This window comes from Panulirus ornatus, chromosome 19, assembly GCF_036320965.1.
Source record: "Panulirus ornatus isolate Po-2019 chromosome 19, ASM3632096v1, whole genome shotgun sequence".
NCBI classification, from domain to species: Eukaryota; Metazoa; Arthropoda; class Malacostraca; order Decapoda; family Palinuridae; genus Panulirus; species Panulirus ornatus.
In genome coordinates this window covers 62,849,213-62,866,019 of record NC_092242.1, presented here as the reverse complement: position 1 = coordinate 62,866,019, position 16,807 = coordinate 62,849,213, and the positions used below count along the sequence as shown (strand labels likewise).

Here is a 16,807-nt window from a genome sequence, read left to right as displayed (position 1 = left end):
TTCATGAGTTGGAAATATTACGCATATGACAGATGCTTCCATGAGACGGTGTGTGTGTCTATGAACATCAAAATGTATATGGGAAGACTATGTGAGGCGGAAATGTTTATACGCGGGAATCTCTGCCACCTGGATGACTCAAGACGATGAAATATTCGCATGTGATAATAACCACATACAGAATTGTATCACCGCAAAGTCAGAGGCTCTGGACAGACTATCACATAACACTGGGGTTTCTGTCAAATGAATCTGGTCAATTTTCACATGAATCTGGAGTTAGTGTCACATAAATCAAGGGAGACTGTCACACGAATCTTGGTACCATTTCACACGAATCTGAGGACACCGTTACACGAATCTAAATATTCATACGAACCTGAAGAGACACTCACACGAATCTAGGGAGACGAAAGGGAAGGCCGCCGGAAACAGACGAAGGGAAGGCCGCATAAATTCAATAAACTGTTATTCCTTTATCTATCTAATATCACATGAATCTGGACATGCTGTCACACACGAAGCTTCGTGTGGTTACATAACACGCCCCGCGGGGGTGAGGAAGGGAAGGTTGGCGAGGTCCCACCCCGCCCCAAGGGGTAGAGTTCCAAGCCATCATCCTCAGGGTGCGCGCGCGAGAGCGGTATGTAAGGCAGGCTGAGGACCTCACGCCAGGCATCAAGAGGACGAGAAGAATGGCGCGACGACTGCCCACATAGAGAGAGAGAGAGAGAGAGAGAGAGAGAGAGAGAGAGAGAGAGAGAGAGAGAGAGAGAGAGAGAGAGAGAGAGAAGGGGGAGGGGTGGGGGGGGGGAGGATGAGCGGCGGGTGAATCCGGTGGTTTGAGGACCCGCACTTCATCATTTCCCGCCAGACGGGAGGACGGACGGCAGTAAAACGGGTCATCTCTGGCCGTCATTACGCTCGTGTGGCCTGGTAACGGCCACACGGGAATTAGGTCAAGTTTCAGTGGGGGAAAACAAGAAAAGAAAAAGTGGAGAAAACAGGTTAGATAATGCTGACACTTGTGGTCAAGATTCACAGATGAAAACTGGGGAGATGATACTGAAACTTAAAGTTTCAAGTTTCACTGAAGAAGCTAGAGAAAACTGGGGAAATAACATTGAAACTTGCGGTGGCGTTTCACCGAAGAAACTGACTGGAGGAAACAGGAGCGACACGACTGGAATTTGATGTCACTGGTGAGTACAGTACAGTCTGTGGGCGGTGAGTACAGCATAGGCTGTGGGCGGTGAGTACAGCATAGGCTGTGGGCGGTGAGTACAGCATAAGTTGTGTGGGTGTGTTCTCCTAAGGAATAAATAATACAATAACCTACATCAAATCATACATGTCTTGGTACAAGGGTTCGAACCCACTGAGAGATCCAGGGATCTAGAAAATTACTGGCTTAAAAAAAAAAAAAATCTGTTCTTCATAAAGAAATATGGAAGGTTTCCATGGGTTCCTCCCGCCCCAAAAAAAAAAGGGATTTTCCAAGTTTCTTCCCCAGAGAAGGAAGTGTTTATTGGGGGTTCCTCTCCCCTCCAAAAAAGAGGTCTCCAAGTATTCCTCCCCAGAGATGGGGAAGATTTCTAAACATTCCTCTCCTCCTCCTCCTCTCAGGGGTTTCTCCCCACAGAGGGTGGGGAAAGGGTTTTCCAAGACTTGCTCCCCAAAAACGGTTTAGGTTTCTAATGGAATATCCTTCACAAGGGTCCCAAGGAAGCCCTTGGCAACCCATCGCGTTTTCATATTCAAAGCAGCGGCAGAGGCGGGAGGCTTCCACGCCCCACTGGACGCCTCCAGAAAGCCTGCCTGCGAATTTCGAGACGTGGGTGGAGGGGATCGAACTGGGAGTGTCTGAGTATTGAAAATCAAGGTTCACAGGACCAGGCTAGCCCACCGCTCCACCGCTGCACCTGACAGGGTCATTATCGGGAGTGTTGTTCGAGCGAGGGCCCTGGAGGCTTACAACACACACACACACACACACACACACACACACACACACACACCACACACACACGTGATGGTCAGCGTTGCCAGCCCTTGACACTGAGTGATGAAGGAACAGCTCAGCCTGACGTCATAATGGGTCAAGCTCAGCTCTCCAGCCGTTAGAGTTGGGACCGCTTCCTTACCTTTCTCCTTTTTTTTTTTCTCCCGGGATGACAAGATACATCATTAATCTTGACCAGGAAAAATTATCTATGTACCTGAAGTTTGCTTGCAACAGGTTCACACACACACACACACACACACACACACACACACACACACACACACACACACACACACACACACACACATATATATATATATATATATATATATATATATATATATATATATATATATATATATATATATACACATGAGGTAGCCAGAGTCAAGCTGCTTCCACATGTAGTTTACATCCTCGGAGGGATGCAATGAGGACCTTCCCACCACCTGCACCATCGGGCCCAGCTGGGCCTCATTACCAGGCCCTCACCTCACACCCACCCTCCCTCACTACCTCTACCGGCCTCAGCATGTTCCCCAGGGGGGGGAGGGAGACACCTGGTGGTGGTGGTGGTGATCAGGGGGGGAGGGAGACACCTGGTGGTGGTGGCGGTGATCAGGGCATGGTGTGGTGATGGAGGTGGTGGAGGGCGTGTAGTAGTAGTGGTGCCGGTGGTGGTAATGACTTCCTCATCTCCAGTCTAACCTTTAATCTTATTTACCCTCCCTTCTCTTCTCCTCCCTTCACGATATCCCCTCCCCCTTCCTTCCTCCTAAGTCTCAGCACCCACCTCCTCACTCATCACACCCCCACCCCCGTTCCCTCCCACCCAATGTCTACAAACACAAAAAATATTGAAGAATTGGTGAGGGTGGTGGTGGAGGCAGCACCTGGCATGTGCCGGGCAATAATGGTGACCAATATATGAGGCCCATGGCGGTGTGGGGGATGGAAGGGCCGGGTGAGAGACGGACTACCCAGGGAGAGCGAGGGGAAGAAGGTGAGAGGAAACTGGAGGAAGAACTGAACGGAAGGAGTACGAACCATATGCCTGAGCCAGCACACCCAAGGGAACCTCACTAGCCAATATCAACACAGCAACACTCCTCTTAACCAATGAAAGACAATACCTGATGGAAGGCGTGGTGATTGTCATAGCAGTGTGTAACACAGGACACTATACCACCACACACCACACCATGCACTCCACCACAAACACCGACACAATTCCCTGTACATGCACCACCCACGCCTTATAGTAAGTCACTCCCCTAGCCCCTCCACCACAGATGACACCACATCCTCCACCACATTCTCTTTTACACATGCAGCCACAACATTCATCACTTACACATCTTCACTCCCAACCATAAATCAACAGTTTACACCACCACAATCAACATCCATCACTAGACTTTCTATCCACTACAACAATCTCCACCACCACAACCATCTCCAAGCTATTTAAGAAGTATGATGGAAAATGTTTAAGAGATGGGCCCCACGAGTGTAAAACTCCCTACCTGGTAATTACATTAAAGGACATACAAAGTTCAGAGGGGAAATCAGACTCACCACGGAGATATAATTGTAGAAATTAAAAAGAACAAAAGAATTCCTTTGGGAGCATAAACTGGGAAATGGAGTTTTGTTGCCCTGATACAAATCACTGTTATGGAAGGCACTGTGAGGTTTACAATGGAGTTAGATCACGGTTACCTTTATTTGCAACAACAGGTAAGAAAGTTAAAAAAGAGAAGAATGTGCCTCAATTAAAGGTGTCAAAAAACAAAGGAACTTAAAAATGACCTCTGGAGGAACTAAGAGTGTTGCTGCATTTTAATGGTATGACAGCATGGAATAAGTATACCAGGATAAGAAAGGAGGAAAAGAGAAACCATCAAATGACTACATTTACTTTTAAACAAAACCCCAATAAAGATTCTGTTGTACAAAAAAAAAATACCACCAACTAAAATAACACTGGCATATCTGTCAGCCCATGTAACATGACACACAAAATGGAATTTGAGAACAAAAATTAATGGTTTGGCTATTACGGGCACTGCAAAATTTCTGTCACTAATTCACTCAGCTTCAAAAGAGTCACCGGACATTTTTTGTAACTGTGAATAATGAGTAATGAGCAAGTTTTCCTCCCTAATCTTTTCTCTCTTGTACCTAAATATCAGAGGACTGTGAGTCACCTGCGTGCTCAGAGATACTACCAAATAGAGTTCATGAAGCGTGATGGTGTATGAGCATATGAATGATGATGGCTGAAATATGAAGGAACATGATGTCAAAGGTATGATGGGGGATGGAAAGATCAGATGTGATATGACCAGGGGATATAAACATACTTCCACACAGGAATAATCTACAGAAAGAACTACAGAACTTGTTGCAACATGAAGACAAAGGAGGACTTCTTGATCTGAAATGAGGTGGGAACAGAAAAGACTTTTCAGGAATGAAAGGAAGTGAAATTACTATGTGAACTGCTGAAGTATATGGAGAAGATGATGGACTTGGCATATAATAGAATCTGAAGATCTGGTACGAGATTGGGACCTCAAAGTACTTATAGAAAAAATGACATGGGTATCTTGAAGGACTTAAAATCACAGAATGCAAAGGGAAACTGAAGGAAATGGAAGACAGAATAACTGATGGATTCTGAGAGATTACAGGCAGTGGAAAGACTTGATGCATGGTTTGGCCTGAGTGCTGTGCAACTTGGGGGAAAGAAAAGGTGTGAAATGTCAGGAAAACCTCAAAGGATTAGACGAAAAGGTATTTATGAATGTATACGAACTTGAATGTACAGAAAATACTGAAAATGAGCAAAGATTTGAAAAGATAAGGGCTTTGAAGCCATGGGGTTACAACTAAAAATTATTCAATACATTTGATGGGGAAGAGAGGGGCACTTGTGCTTATGTCTTGTATCATCAGATTATCTTGATTTTTATAACTGCCCTTCTCATGCTCCTCCACAAAGTCATCACCACCACCACTGTAGTCCTTCCCCACCTTTTCTTCATCTATTGCTACTGTTTGTTCCTATCTATTCCTTTAATCATACTCTCTTACTTCTCTCTCAACCCCTCCTCTCTCTATGCCTTTCCTGCTCTCATTCCCCTCCTCTCTCTATGCCTTTCCTGCTCTCATTCCCCTCCTTCATGATGGCCTCCAATGACAGGCTGACCTGGTAAATGTGCCATAACTAGCCAAGGAGTGGGGGTGTTGTAAGACAAAGTCACAAGTAATGACCAACATAAATGCTCCACAAACTGCCTCCTCCCTCATCACTCAGCCAGAGGCTTCGCCTCATGGTAACATCTACTGCAACCCCAATGCACTCTCTTCTGTAAACACTTAGCCACATCGTAGATTTTACTGATTTTGTTTATGCTTCATATATTAATATCAAATTCATTTCTAATAAAATTTTCTGATCAATTTTGTACTAGAACAGTAACTACATTCTTCATAATTCTAGATTTTCTAATAGTGAGTGCCATATACTAGCCCTACTCCTGTCTTTTAGCAAACAGGTAGAGGCAGTTGATAGCAGAAGTAGGTAAGAATATTAGACAGGATCATTAGGTAGAAGTAATAGGTGAGAACACTGAGGTAATAGCATTAGGTAGAAGCAGTAGGTTGGAAAACTAGGAAGAAGTCAGTGGGAACAATAGCTACAAGCCTGTGGAAACACTGTCCTAAAGTTGCCCTCGCCCAGTGGCCTATCAAGTACCTAACTAAAAGGCTAAGAAGTGGCACTGGAGTTCACCAGTTATGGAGACTCTTTAGCTATAGTCATCCCCTTGAGGGAGTTCCAAAAGGGAATGGATGTCAGAGATAAAGATTGATAGATAGATGCAATACCTACAAAGCACTTCTATCCCAAACACTATGTTCTTCGCACTAAAGCCATCAAAATAATGAGGTTCATGTTATAACAGAAAATTCATTTATCAAATAAAAAAATATTAGGAACAGTAACATCTGTTTGTATTGAAAAGTAAAACGTAAGGAAGTATGCACTCCCAACGACATATCCTTACAAAAAGGTGACTCTAACTTATACATATGAAGTCTGTTGGGGATGAGAGAGCTTGGGAAGTGAGTCAGTTGTTGTTCGCTGATGATACAGCGCTGGTGGCTGATTCATGTGAGAAACTGCAGAAGCTGGTGACTGAGTTTGGAAAAGTGTGTGGAAGAAGAAAGTTAAGAGTAAATGTGAATAAGAGCAAGGTTATTAGGTACAGTAGGGTTGAGGGTCAAGTCAATTGGGAGGTGAGTTTGAATGGAGAAAAACTGGAGGAAGTGAAGTATTTTAGATATCTGGGAGTGGATCTGGCAGCGGATGGAACCATGGACGCGGAAGTGGATCATAGGGTGGGGGAGGGGGCGAAAATCCTGGGGGCCTTGAAGAATGTGTGGAAGTCGAGAACATTATCTCAGAAAGCAAAAATGGGTATGTTTGAAGGAATAGTGGTTCCAACAATGTTGTATGGTTGCGAGGCGTGGGCTATGGATAGAGTTGTGCGCAGGAGGATGGATGTGCTGGAAATGAGATGTTTGAGGACAATGTGTGGTGTGAGGTGGTTTGATCGAGTGAGTAACGTAAGGGTAAGAGAGATGTGTGGAAATAAAAAGAGCATGGTTGAGAGAGCAGAAGAGGGTGTTTTGAAGTGGTTTGGGCATATGGAGAGGATGAGTGAGGAAAGATTGACCAAGAGGATATATGTGTCGGAGGTGGAGGGAACGAGGAGAAGAGGGAGACCAAATTGGAGGTGGAAAGATGGAGTGAAAAAGATTTTGTGTGATCGGGGCCTGAACATGCAGGAGGGTGAAAGGAGGGCAAGGAATAGAGTGAATTGGAGCGATGTGGTATACCTGGGGTTGACGTGCTGTCAGTGGATTGAATCAAGGCATGTGAAGCGTCTGGGGTAAACCATGGAAAGCTGTGTAGGTATGTATATTTGCGTGTGTGGACGTATGTATATACATGTGTATGGGGGTGGGTTGGGCCATTTCTTTCGTCTGTTTCCTTGCGCTACCTCGCAAACGCGGGAGACAGCGACAAAGCAAAAAAAAAAAAAAAAAAAAAAAAATCAACATATACACATATTCCTGTCGTGTTTCATTTTCCCTGTGGACTCATAGGAATAACTTGATCACGAGCAAAATTGTGATCCTTTCCAATATACACATATACATACATACACACACACAGATATATACATATATACACATTCCTATGAGTCCACGGGGAAAATGAAACTGGATAAGTTCCCAAGTGCACTTAGGTGTAATAATCACATCATCAGGGGAGACGAGAGAAATACAACAGTCAACTAATATACAATGAAGATCCGTAGCTAAGATGCCATTTAGTAAACATGTGATTGTCCATTCCTGGTGCTACCCCATCTCACAAGAAACAGCATCGCTACCCCCTGCTTCAGTGAGGTTGCACCAGGAAAACAGAAAAAAAAGGCCTCATTTGTACACATTCAGTCTCCAGCTGTCATGCATAATGCAGCGAAACCACAGCTCCATATCCACATCCAGGCCCCTAAACCTTTCCATGGTTTAGATACCTACGATTGGACATGGCTGTGAATGGAACCATGCAAGCAAAAATGAGTCATGGGATTGGTGAAGGGGAGAAGGGTTCCAGGGACGTAGAACCACCCAAGATGTAAACTACAGCTCCCTTACAGATACAAACCACAATTGCCTTACAGATGGAGACACAACTCCCTTAGACATAGTCCACTGCCCCTACAATGTACACCACAGTCTTATACCCGCACAAAGTTCATACCCCTCTAAAGACGTTGACCTCAGCTTTCTTGTACAAACATAGGCTTTAGCTTCGTTCGAGACATACAACAGATCTCCCTAGCTTAGGCATACCTACCCCCTTCTTTGGGTGAGACAGACAGACTACTTAACAGGGGCAGACAATAGCTCCTTAAAAGATGAAAGACATAGCTCCCTTACAGATGCAAATTCTATCACAATCTCATTACTGATACTAACCACTGCTCCCTTTCAGATGATGATAATAATTCTTATGAAGGAACATCATTGCACCACTACAGACATAAACAGTGTGATATTAAAATCAAAGAAAATGACTATGGTTTGTGATCAATAAAGTAACAATGAATGGATATGTATTCTCATAAAATATTTACTCCTCTAGATTACTCTCACAGTCATCTGCACAAATCTCCTCAAGCCCCTTGCACAACAACACAAGGAAAGTTGTACTTACCGTGGTATCCACACTGGGGCTTTATCACTGACAGGCGACCTGTCTTGGGGATGGGATTTTACAGGTAAGTTTTTAGTTCTCCTAATGGCTTGCTTTATGTCTGCTATCGCTGCTTCAACACTTTCTCGACTCTGACCAACACCTCCACCTGAAGAAGTTGTAAAATTCGAAATTTGCATTATTTTATGAATATGTATTTAATGAAATGTTAAACCTGGATTATAATTGCTGTATAAAAACTTCATTACCTGCTGCATTTGAAGTAATAATAAACTATGAAAACAATAACAAAAACATATCATTCTTCTCATTCCTTGTTTGGGAAAACTACAGAAAAACCACTCAGCTTTAGCTGCAAGATAATTGCAGCTTACAGGAAACAGTAATCAAAGTAGGAGAAAAAGCATGGCTCAAGAGATCATGAGAAACTGCTTCATTTATATCACTGGAATGTTAGATGAAAAAAAAAACTGGCTTAAAATGTCTTTAAATAATTCATTAAACTCAAAATTTGAGCAAGGAACAAAAAATCTTTTATGTGGCATTATGGATCTGAAGAAAGCTCATGAGAGGGAAGATAGAGATGCTTCATGAAAGTTGTTACAAATATATGGTGTGGCAGGAAATTCAATAGGAGCAGTGAAAAGCTCTTACAAAGAGTGTATGTGTATAAGTAGAAAGAGAGGAAGATGATTGGCTCCAGGTAAACGTATCTAACCACGATGTCACCATAGCTGCTTAATCTGTTTATTGATGGGGTGGTAAGAAAGGTGACTGAGAGGGTCTTGAAGAGATGGATATAACCATGGTGTTAAAAGCAGGTGGGGGGGGGGAGTTAGTGTTGATGCAACAATGAAGAAATTAGCACATATCATGTCAGAAGAAAGGACAGAGAATGTTTCTACCAGTGAAACATAAGGGTGTAAATAAAACTGTACAGATGTTTATTCTTTCACAAGCATCATCTCATTCATAGGATAACTCAAAAATTGTCAGTTTGAACGAAATGAATCTCACTACTCTTCATCAATGAGAGCAGTTTCCTCTCCAACAGAGGTAGTATACAAATCTGAGGATAAACAGATAAGAGTGATAAACGGCAAACAACTCAGGAGTAACAAGAAGTATCGCTCTCTCCAGCACCTGAGACAAAACCTTGATACTTAATGGATGGCTACCTCCATATCTTAGTAGATCATTATGAATATGAATACTCATATTCAAATATTCTTAAACAGAATAGATGTTGACCTACCTGGATTGTGGTGAATGTCATGTGCTGCTGGGTGACCTGGGACCATGTGTGGAGCCACTTTGTGTTGCACAGGACTAGTGAGTGATCCCATGGCACTTAGGAGGTGAGGACCAGTACTTGGACCTGAAACTTAAGAGACAAATACATTCAATACAATGAGGACATTTCTCATAGTCCTCTCTCTCTCTCTCTCTCTCTCTCTCTCTCTCTCTCTCTCTCTCTCTCTCTCTCTCTCTCTCTCTCTCTCTCTCTCTTTCAAAAATACTGATTGACCTGGACCTAACATTTCATCTTTCATTTATTTTTCCATCTATATCTACTCATTTCATCTATATGTGCTTCTTCTTCTATGAGAAAGATCCAAGCTATGAGCATCATGGTCAAGCCTTAAATAAAACAAGAAAATATGTTTGTAAAACATTTCTGCCCCTTGTACATTGTTTTTATTCTCTTGATTAATGTCACCATGACCTTTGACTTATGACCTCAAAACTTAACAAGATATAAGCTTCCTATGCAGTGTATGTGGTATAAGTTTGATCCAACAACCTCATGGAGGCAACCATCTGTCAGAGAAACTTGAAAACCAATGACTGATAATTCTAAATAAATTACAACTACAAAAAAATTGGATCACTGCTTATTATGCACTTAACCCTTTTGCTTTGAAAATCACAAAAATATGACTGAACATTCTCTCCTGTTAATTGCAAAAACTGCAATTTCACCATGGCATCCAATTTTTTCCCTTGTACTGTGTAAAATACTACTGCTCACATGATCTACAAAATGCCTGTTGAACTCCATGGAGTGCTACCATCTGTGAGCAACACTGGCAAACACAAATATGAATAAACAGATAATTCACTTGCACTATTACAACTCTCTTTACATTTCCCTGTGTTTTCACCATAACCTAGGCAATGTGAACACACAGTGATGTCATGATGTACAGTAAAAGAGCTCATACTCTAAAGAAATTAGAAAGGCTAGGTATGTCATTTCTTTTCATGAGAAGTTGGTGCCTCTTCCTTGATACTGTTTGGTTCATTCAAAAAAATATTTCATTCCATTCCAGTGTTTCTTACACCATTAGTCAAAAGAGGAAGAGAAATGTTACAGAACAGGAGAGAGATGAAATACATTAGGCAACAAGCCAGAAAATGCAAATCATCTTTTAAATTTGTGATTTTCTGCTAATACAAACATTTAGAGTGTGATATCTCTGAATCATAGTAATAATCTGCAAGCGTAATGCAAATCCCTGCTTTTGGAATCCATTTGTTTTTCTATTCCGTAATTTTGCTAATTTTACTATAGTAGCTGAAAAACTGCTTTCAAAACCTAAAATTTTCATCGGTAAATATTATTTCAGAGATGAGTTAATGCCTGATTAGGAAAATTTATGGTTATCTAAAGTACAAGATGCATGAAAAATAATTTTTTCATGGAAAAATGACATGTTGGAAATGCCCATGAAATCAAAATACAGAAAGAGGGGTTCAATGTTTCATACTAAAAATTACATTAACAAGAAAAATTTATATTAAAGTAAAATTCTATTAACTGATTTCAAGATTATCTAAGTAACACACATAAACGTAGTTGCTATTACTAGGCAACATAGGGAGAGGTTTAGTTCTTGGTGCCATTAGGTGCTCTAAATAAAATGAGAAGAAATCTATGCAAACACCAATCAGTGTAAATACCATGAACAGCCATTCACCTAGTACTGACGTATAATACATATTTGTCTAATTTTAGGACCATTTAATAAAAAGACCTTTTTAATCTGAACATTTAAGATTTAACTTTCAAAAGTTGATCACTCTAGATATAATAAGATAAATGTTGGTCAATAACCAGTGACCCTGACTTGAGATATCGAGTATGTGAGTACTTAATATCTCTCATGTTCCTGCCATTCACCTCTGACCCTGACCTTATCACTCTCATGTTCCTGCCATTCACCTCTGACCCTGACCTTATCACTCTCATGTTCCTGCCATTCACCTCTGACCCTGACCTCTATCTGTTAAAGGAATACTGGTGATATGAGTTCAGTCCACATCCATCAACCCAACCTACAAACATAGTGTACACAATCTTTTAGTAGTATTTCAGTTCAAAAGACCATGTGACCTTAACCTTTGACAACACTGAATTTAAAACTTAGTCTGGCACATGACTCCATATGCAGTATCTGTGGTTAATATCAGGTCCATATCCAATCACAAGCTATCATATGCACTTGCATTTAGTAGCATTTTTGAGGAAAATACCTTACCATTGGCAATGATTTCCAAAACTTTGTCTTTAGTATCTCTAGTACAAGTTCCATTTCAGATTCTCACAAAAAAGATCAGACATTCCTTTTCTAACAATGTTAAAACAGGCTGTTTTACCTGTCTGTAATTCCCTCCCATTCCTCATGGTACAGAAAAGAATACTCTAAAATTTGGTGACAATCTCATATCACGATCTAAAGTATTCATCAAGATTCTGGGCAAGGAGATATGATCCTTAAACAGTGATCCAACAACTATATAACTCCCATCTATTCCATAGGGAAAACCAAAGCACAATCTTCTCAAATTTTTCTTTTTCTGAAAACTTATATGATTAGTATATACATCGGAATACTTACACAATATCAAACAAACTTTGCTTGCAAAAACCAAAAGGAGACCTCTGTGTGTGGTGTAGTGCATAGCATGCTATTTCTGTAACATAGGAAAGCAGGTTCAATCCTGACTGCCATGCAGGATTAGTCAAGGGGCACTTGCCATTATATACACAAGGCTGGTATCATACATCTACGGCCTGGACTAGCTACTTTCTTCTTGCCTATGAGGAAGCTAGCCCTTTTAGTGAAAGACAATGTAAACCAGAGATGATAAGAGGCTATTACAGAATTAATTCTAAGTAACTGTGCCTAATTGTGCTAAGAATGATAAAATAATACTAAAGATCATCTACCTTACAGCAGAGGTGAAATGAGCTTAAGAGTCCATACAGTGAGCAAACAACACTGACCAAATGTAAATCTAAGTACTCAAAGTATGCAATGGATGAGTTTGCACAAAGATAATAAAATATAAAAAAGACAATGATGAAAAGACACCTTACTATAAAGGTACTGAACTATAAGGGATACACTAAAACATCTAGTCAACTTAATTACTCACTCCTGGAGGTGGACAGAAACCTGCTACTCGTAGATCGAAAGCCTGTGATAAGGTAGAAGTCCTTAAATAATACATCAGAAGTTGTCTGTTTCCCTTCCCCAATCAATAAAAAGATGAACTTGCGAATAGTGACACGTAACTGGAGTAAGACAATGAAAGACTAAAAATAAGTATCCACTGGTGATTAAAAACAATATTTTATAATAATATGCATGGAAAAAATATAATCAGGGTATACCAACTTACTGCAGCTGGAAAAATTGTGAGGAAATACCCGAAGAAGTTTGTCAAGAAATCAGTGCATTTCTCTTGTTAGCTTACCTATTCTTCATTCCAGAATATGGCTCCAACACCAAAGGTTTTCAGAAGGTGAATATCATATAAATATCTTGTAAGGTCATCTTACTATTACAGCATAAAATTTTGGTGTAAAAGAAAAGCCCATTGGCCTATGCATCCCATGTATTCTGGTTGGTCTGGCATACTTTGTAGGCACTTGTCCAGGCCCTTTTATAAATTTCTCAACTGAACAACCTATATTGTTTCCAATCGTTGAAGGCAATGTATTAGACAATTCTGAGCCCTAGAAGCTTAAAACACTTTCTCCTATTGTACTTACTGTACCTTTCAGCTTCAAAGGAGATATTTTACAGTCTTTGCCTGTTGTGCCAGTAAGGAGCTATGTTCCAGTGCTTATTGGGAGCCATACTTTCCAAGAGTATCTGATTGTAAATCATTGTATAACACTCCTGTCTTCACTCTGGAGTACAGCCTCAGTGCTTTTAGTTCTATGTAATTTCAGTTATCAACAGTGTGATAAAGGGTATGAAAAATCTTCGCACACATTATAACAGCAATTTTACTTGCCCTTAATAACGATGTTAGCGCACATCATTCTAATCGAGGGATTGATAATGACTTAAAGAATGTCATTACTGATCTCTCTCTTATCTACGAGGTCTTAAATTCCAACCAACCATTTTTCTGCAAAGTCAAGAGTTGCACTGTTACATTTACTAAAGTTCAAATCACAAGATATTGTTATGATTCTAAAGTCTTTTACATTGCATTTCTGATGAATAATAGCTGTAGCATTCATTTCTAAATGGTGTTCTGGGTTCACTTCACTTATATCAATTCCTCTTTCTGTTGGAGCTTCAAGGTATCAACATAGCTAGCCACTATTCCACTGTATGTGAAGAAAATCTATTTCTAGGTGATGGACTACACCTGTGAGTAGTTACACTGTGAGCAAGAAGTAACCTTTGGTGAGACTGTATCATTGTCAACAGATGGAAAGGAGTTTACTTTTCCCTGCTCCAGCATGAAGCGTCATCTCGTTACTACAAAAGCCCTGTAATATGGGTCTCAAAACTGTAAAACTTATGATAATCAACTATGTTACCATAAATTTAACATTATCAGCAACAGTTATGCAAACAAAACAGGCAGAGATGAAATAAAATATACAGAACAATATATATCTTACTGAAGATCCATTCTTCCAAATTCATTCTTATTTCATGTCCAATAGCATCGCAAATACCAAAATGGGTACATAACTCAGTAACAGGCTAATCAAGCCTTTTATATGCAGGAGTTTATTGGGATTTTTTAAACTGTTTCATAAGCAATAGCAAACTTCATAAGTAAACTAACTAAAAAGAAGTTAATCTTACCATTATAAATCTGCAATACAGGGAGGTAAGCATTACATTGTCACCTACAAATATATTTTTCCATTCCTCACAATTGCCTACCTTCTCATGACACTCCAAGAGCTCTGTCACTTCCTTGCCTTTGAAAAAATCAACTTGGTACCTCTTTCATAATTTTCAAAGAATACAAGGTGTCCTCGCAGAATAACAGGGTGACATTCCGGACAATCTGTCATTCTCACCGAATGTAAGGCAGGAGATTTGAAACCCATGTTTGAAGGTGATTTACATTCCATATCAAAAATTTCCCCCATCTAATTCTCAAGTATTAACTATACCCAAAAAAAAGTTGATCATCAATACACCACACTTACTTATGATGTAAATTTGACTCTCTAATTAAGCAACTGTTGCTATTTCAATGACAAATCAGATAATATTTCACGGCTCTTATTGAGGATGGTGAAGAGGGATTCAGGTAGGCAGCGGTGGGGTGGGATGGGGTAAAATAAATCATTTGTTAAGCCTACCAAAATATGTTTAACAACTTCAGTATGTAATATCTATGTTTGCGGATGTAACTGGCAATTGTTTTAACTGTTGTAACATTAGGTTCAGTTCATGTATATGGTACATTAAGGATATAAAAAGTTGGTGTTCCTTATAAGTTGATCTTAAGCAGCTGGAATACAATAAAAATCTGATCTTATTCCTCTCTGATATTACAGTATATCTAAATGTTTCATTATCAGTTGAAAAAATACTCTAAAAATCATAAAAATTCCTTAAAATTTGTTGATACTGCAAAAAATTAGTGTCGTTCTACGAATCTGTAACATAATTTTCAGAAGCTGCTATTGGAAAATTGCTCTACGAACCTTCATTCAACAGAGGTCACCTGTATAGCAAACTTTCATTCGATATAGCCTCAACGTATCATAATTTGGCTTCTAAAGAACGCTGCAGATCTTGCCAGACTAAATCTATCACATCACAAATTTAGTCAAGTACACCGAGGACCAACCAGATGTAACAGAATGATCTTTTAATTCCTAACCTTGGTCTGGGACACTAGGTGTCAGAATAATATGTGACAGCCTTTTGCACATCACCTCGGCAAATTCTTCATTTCACTTATACATTACATTCTTCAAGAAACCAAACACATAGCTTTATAATGATTTACAATAATTTTATGGTGAAATATTGTATTTTGTGTATCTGCACCTACAAAGATAATCTAAGTACAAATTTCAAGATGAAAAAAGACAGTTTAGTCGTGGGCAACCAGTCTGAGATACCTACATTCTCGTGCAACTGTAGTGCTTCTCATGGTACAAAGGCCTGTCTTTCTGTATAAAAATTATGGTAGATATCAGCATTATTGGTGATGTATGTGTAAATCATTATTGACAAGCTGAAAATGACTGAGCATCATGAACGTGGGGAGAGAAGCTTGTGCCTCATGCAAACCTCATTTCTGTCCAGGGGTGATGTAGGTGACTCCAAGTGATCCATGAGGAGTTTTCTTGTGATTCAGATTAGTCTCTGCAACTCCCTGATCACCTCCAGTCTCAAAGCAATAAGGCATGTTTCTATTAAACGTGTTAATATTTTCGCTATCAATGTTCCTTGGGAAAATTCAGGATGTAATGGAATTTGGCTTCTACCAGACCACCTTTCCCCCAATATGTCTATAAGAATGGGTAATTGCTGTAAACTAATAACAAATCCTAAGCACTTGTAACTGCTCCAAAGGTCCATCAAACCATATTTCACATTGCAATTTCTAACTTCTTTTGGTTTGGATTAAAGGAGAATTTTCTATTTTACTATACACTACAAATTCTCAGTTTCCTGTATTTTCTCTTCATGCAACCAATCATTACATACCTGTCTTCTCTCTCTAACATTATTGAGTACCTTTGATCAAACTTAAATCTTATGAAGACAATTGTTTTCAAGAGAGGCTCTCCCCATGAATGATGCTTCTTCTCATAGACTTTGATGTCTTCTTTTGAATTTTCACTTACACCCACATCATTCATGGTTATGAAGAAAACTCTGCCAAATATTTCCTGGTAAGAACACCAACCTGGAGTGTACTGTGGAGAATGTAAATGTCCAAGAACATGACTTGGGGACACAGTTGGCATTTGATTTGGAGTTGAAGATGAACTTCCATTTTCTACAACTGAAGAATTTCCTCCAGAACCACCACGATGAGGGTGTGGCGCAGGGGGAGGTGGGGGTTCAGGCATTTTTTCATCTGCAAAGAAAATGCTAATGTAAGGTAAGTAGCTATACGGAGAAATGTTGGATTGGATACCATAAGCCTAAGATTAGTCTACATAAAAGAATAAAAGAGAAAGTATAAAAGATCACAGAGTACAAGGCAAGTGT

At 40.0% G+C, this 16,807-nt stretch overlaps 1 protein-coding gene across 27 annotated transcripts in view; it reads right to left on the bottom strand.

Annotated features, from left to right (window-relative positions):
* LOC139755581 (uncharacterized) overlaps positions 1-16,807 on the bottom strand; it is an 887,125-nt gene that overhangs the window by 592,716 nt on the left and 277,602 nt on the right. For 26 of the 27 annotated variants that reach the window (XM_071674063.1, XM_071674071.1, XM_071674089.1 and 23 more), the window contains 4 exons: positions 16,500-16,673; positions 12,747-12,788; positions 9,559-9,687; positions 8,304-8,451 (listed from right to left, as the gene is read on the bottom strand). In XM_071674063.1, coding sequence (XP_071530164.1) covers positions 8,304-8,451; positions 9,559-9,687; positions 12,747-12,788; positions 16,500-16,673 — 493 coding nt within the window. The remainder of the gene's footprint in view (positions 1-8,303; positions 8,452-9,558; positions 9,688-12,746; positions 12,789-16,499; positions 16,674-16,807) is intronic. The other variant, XM_071674075.1, reaches the window with a different exon arrangement.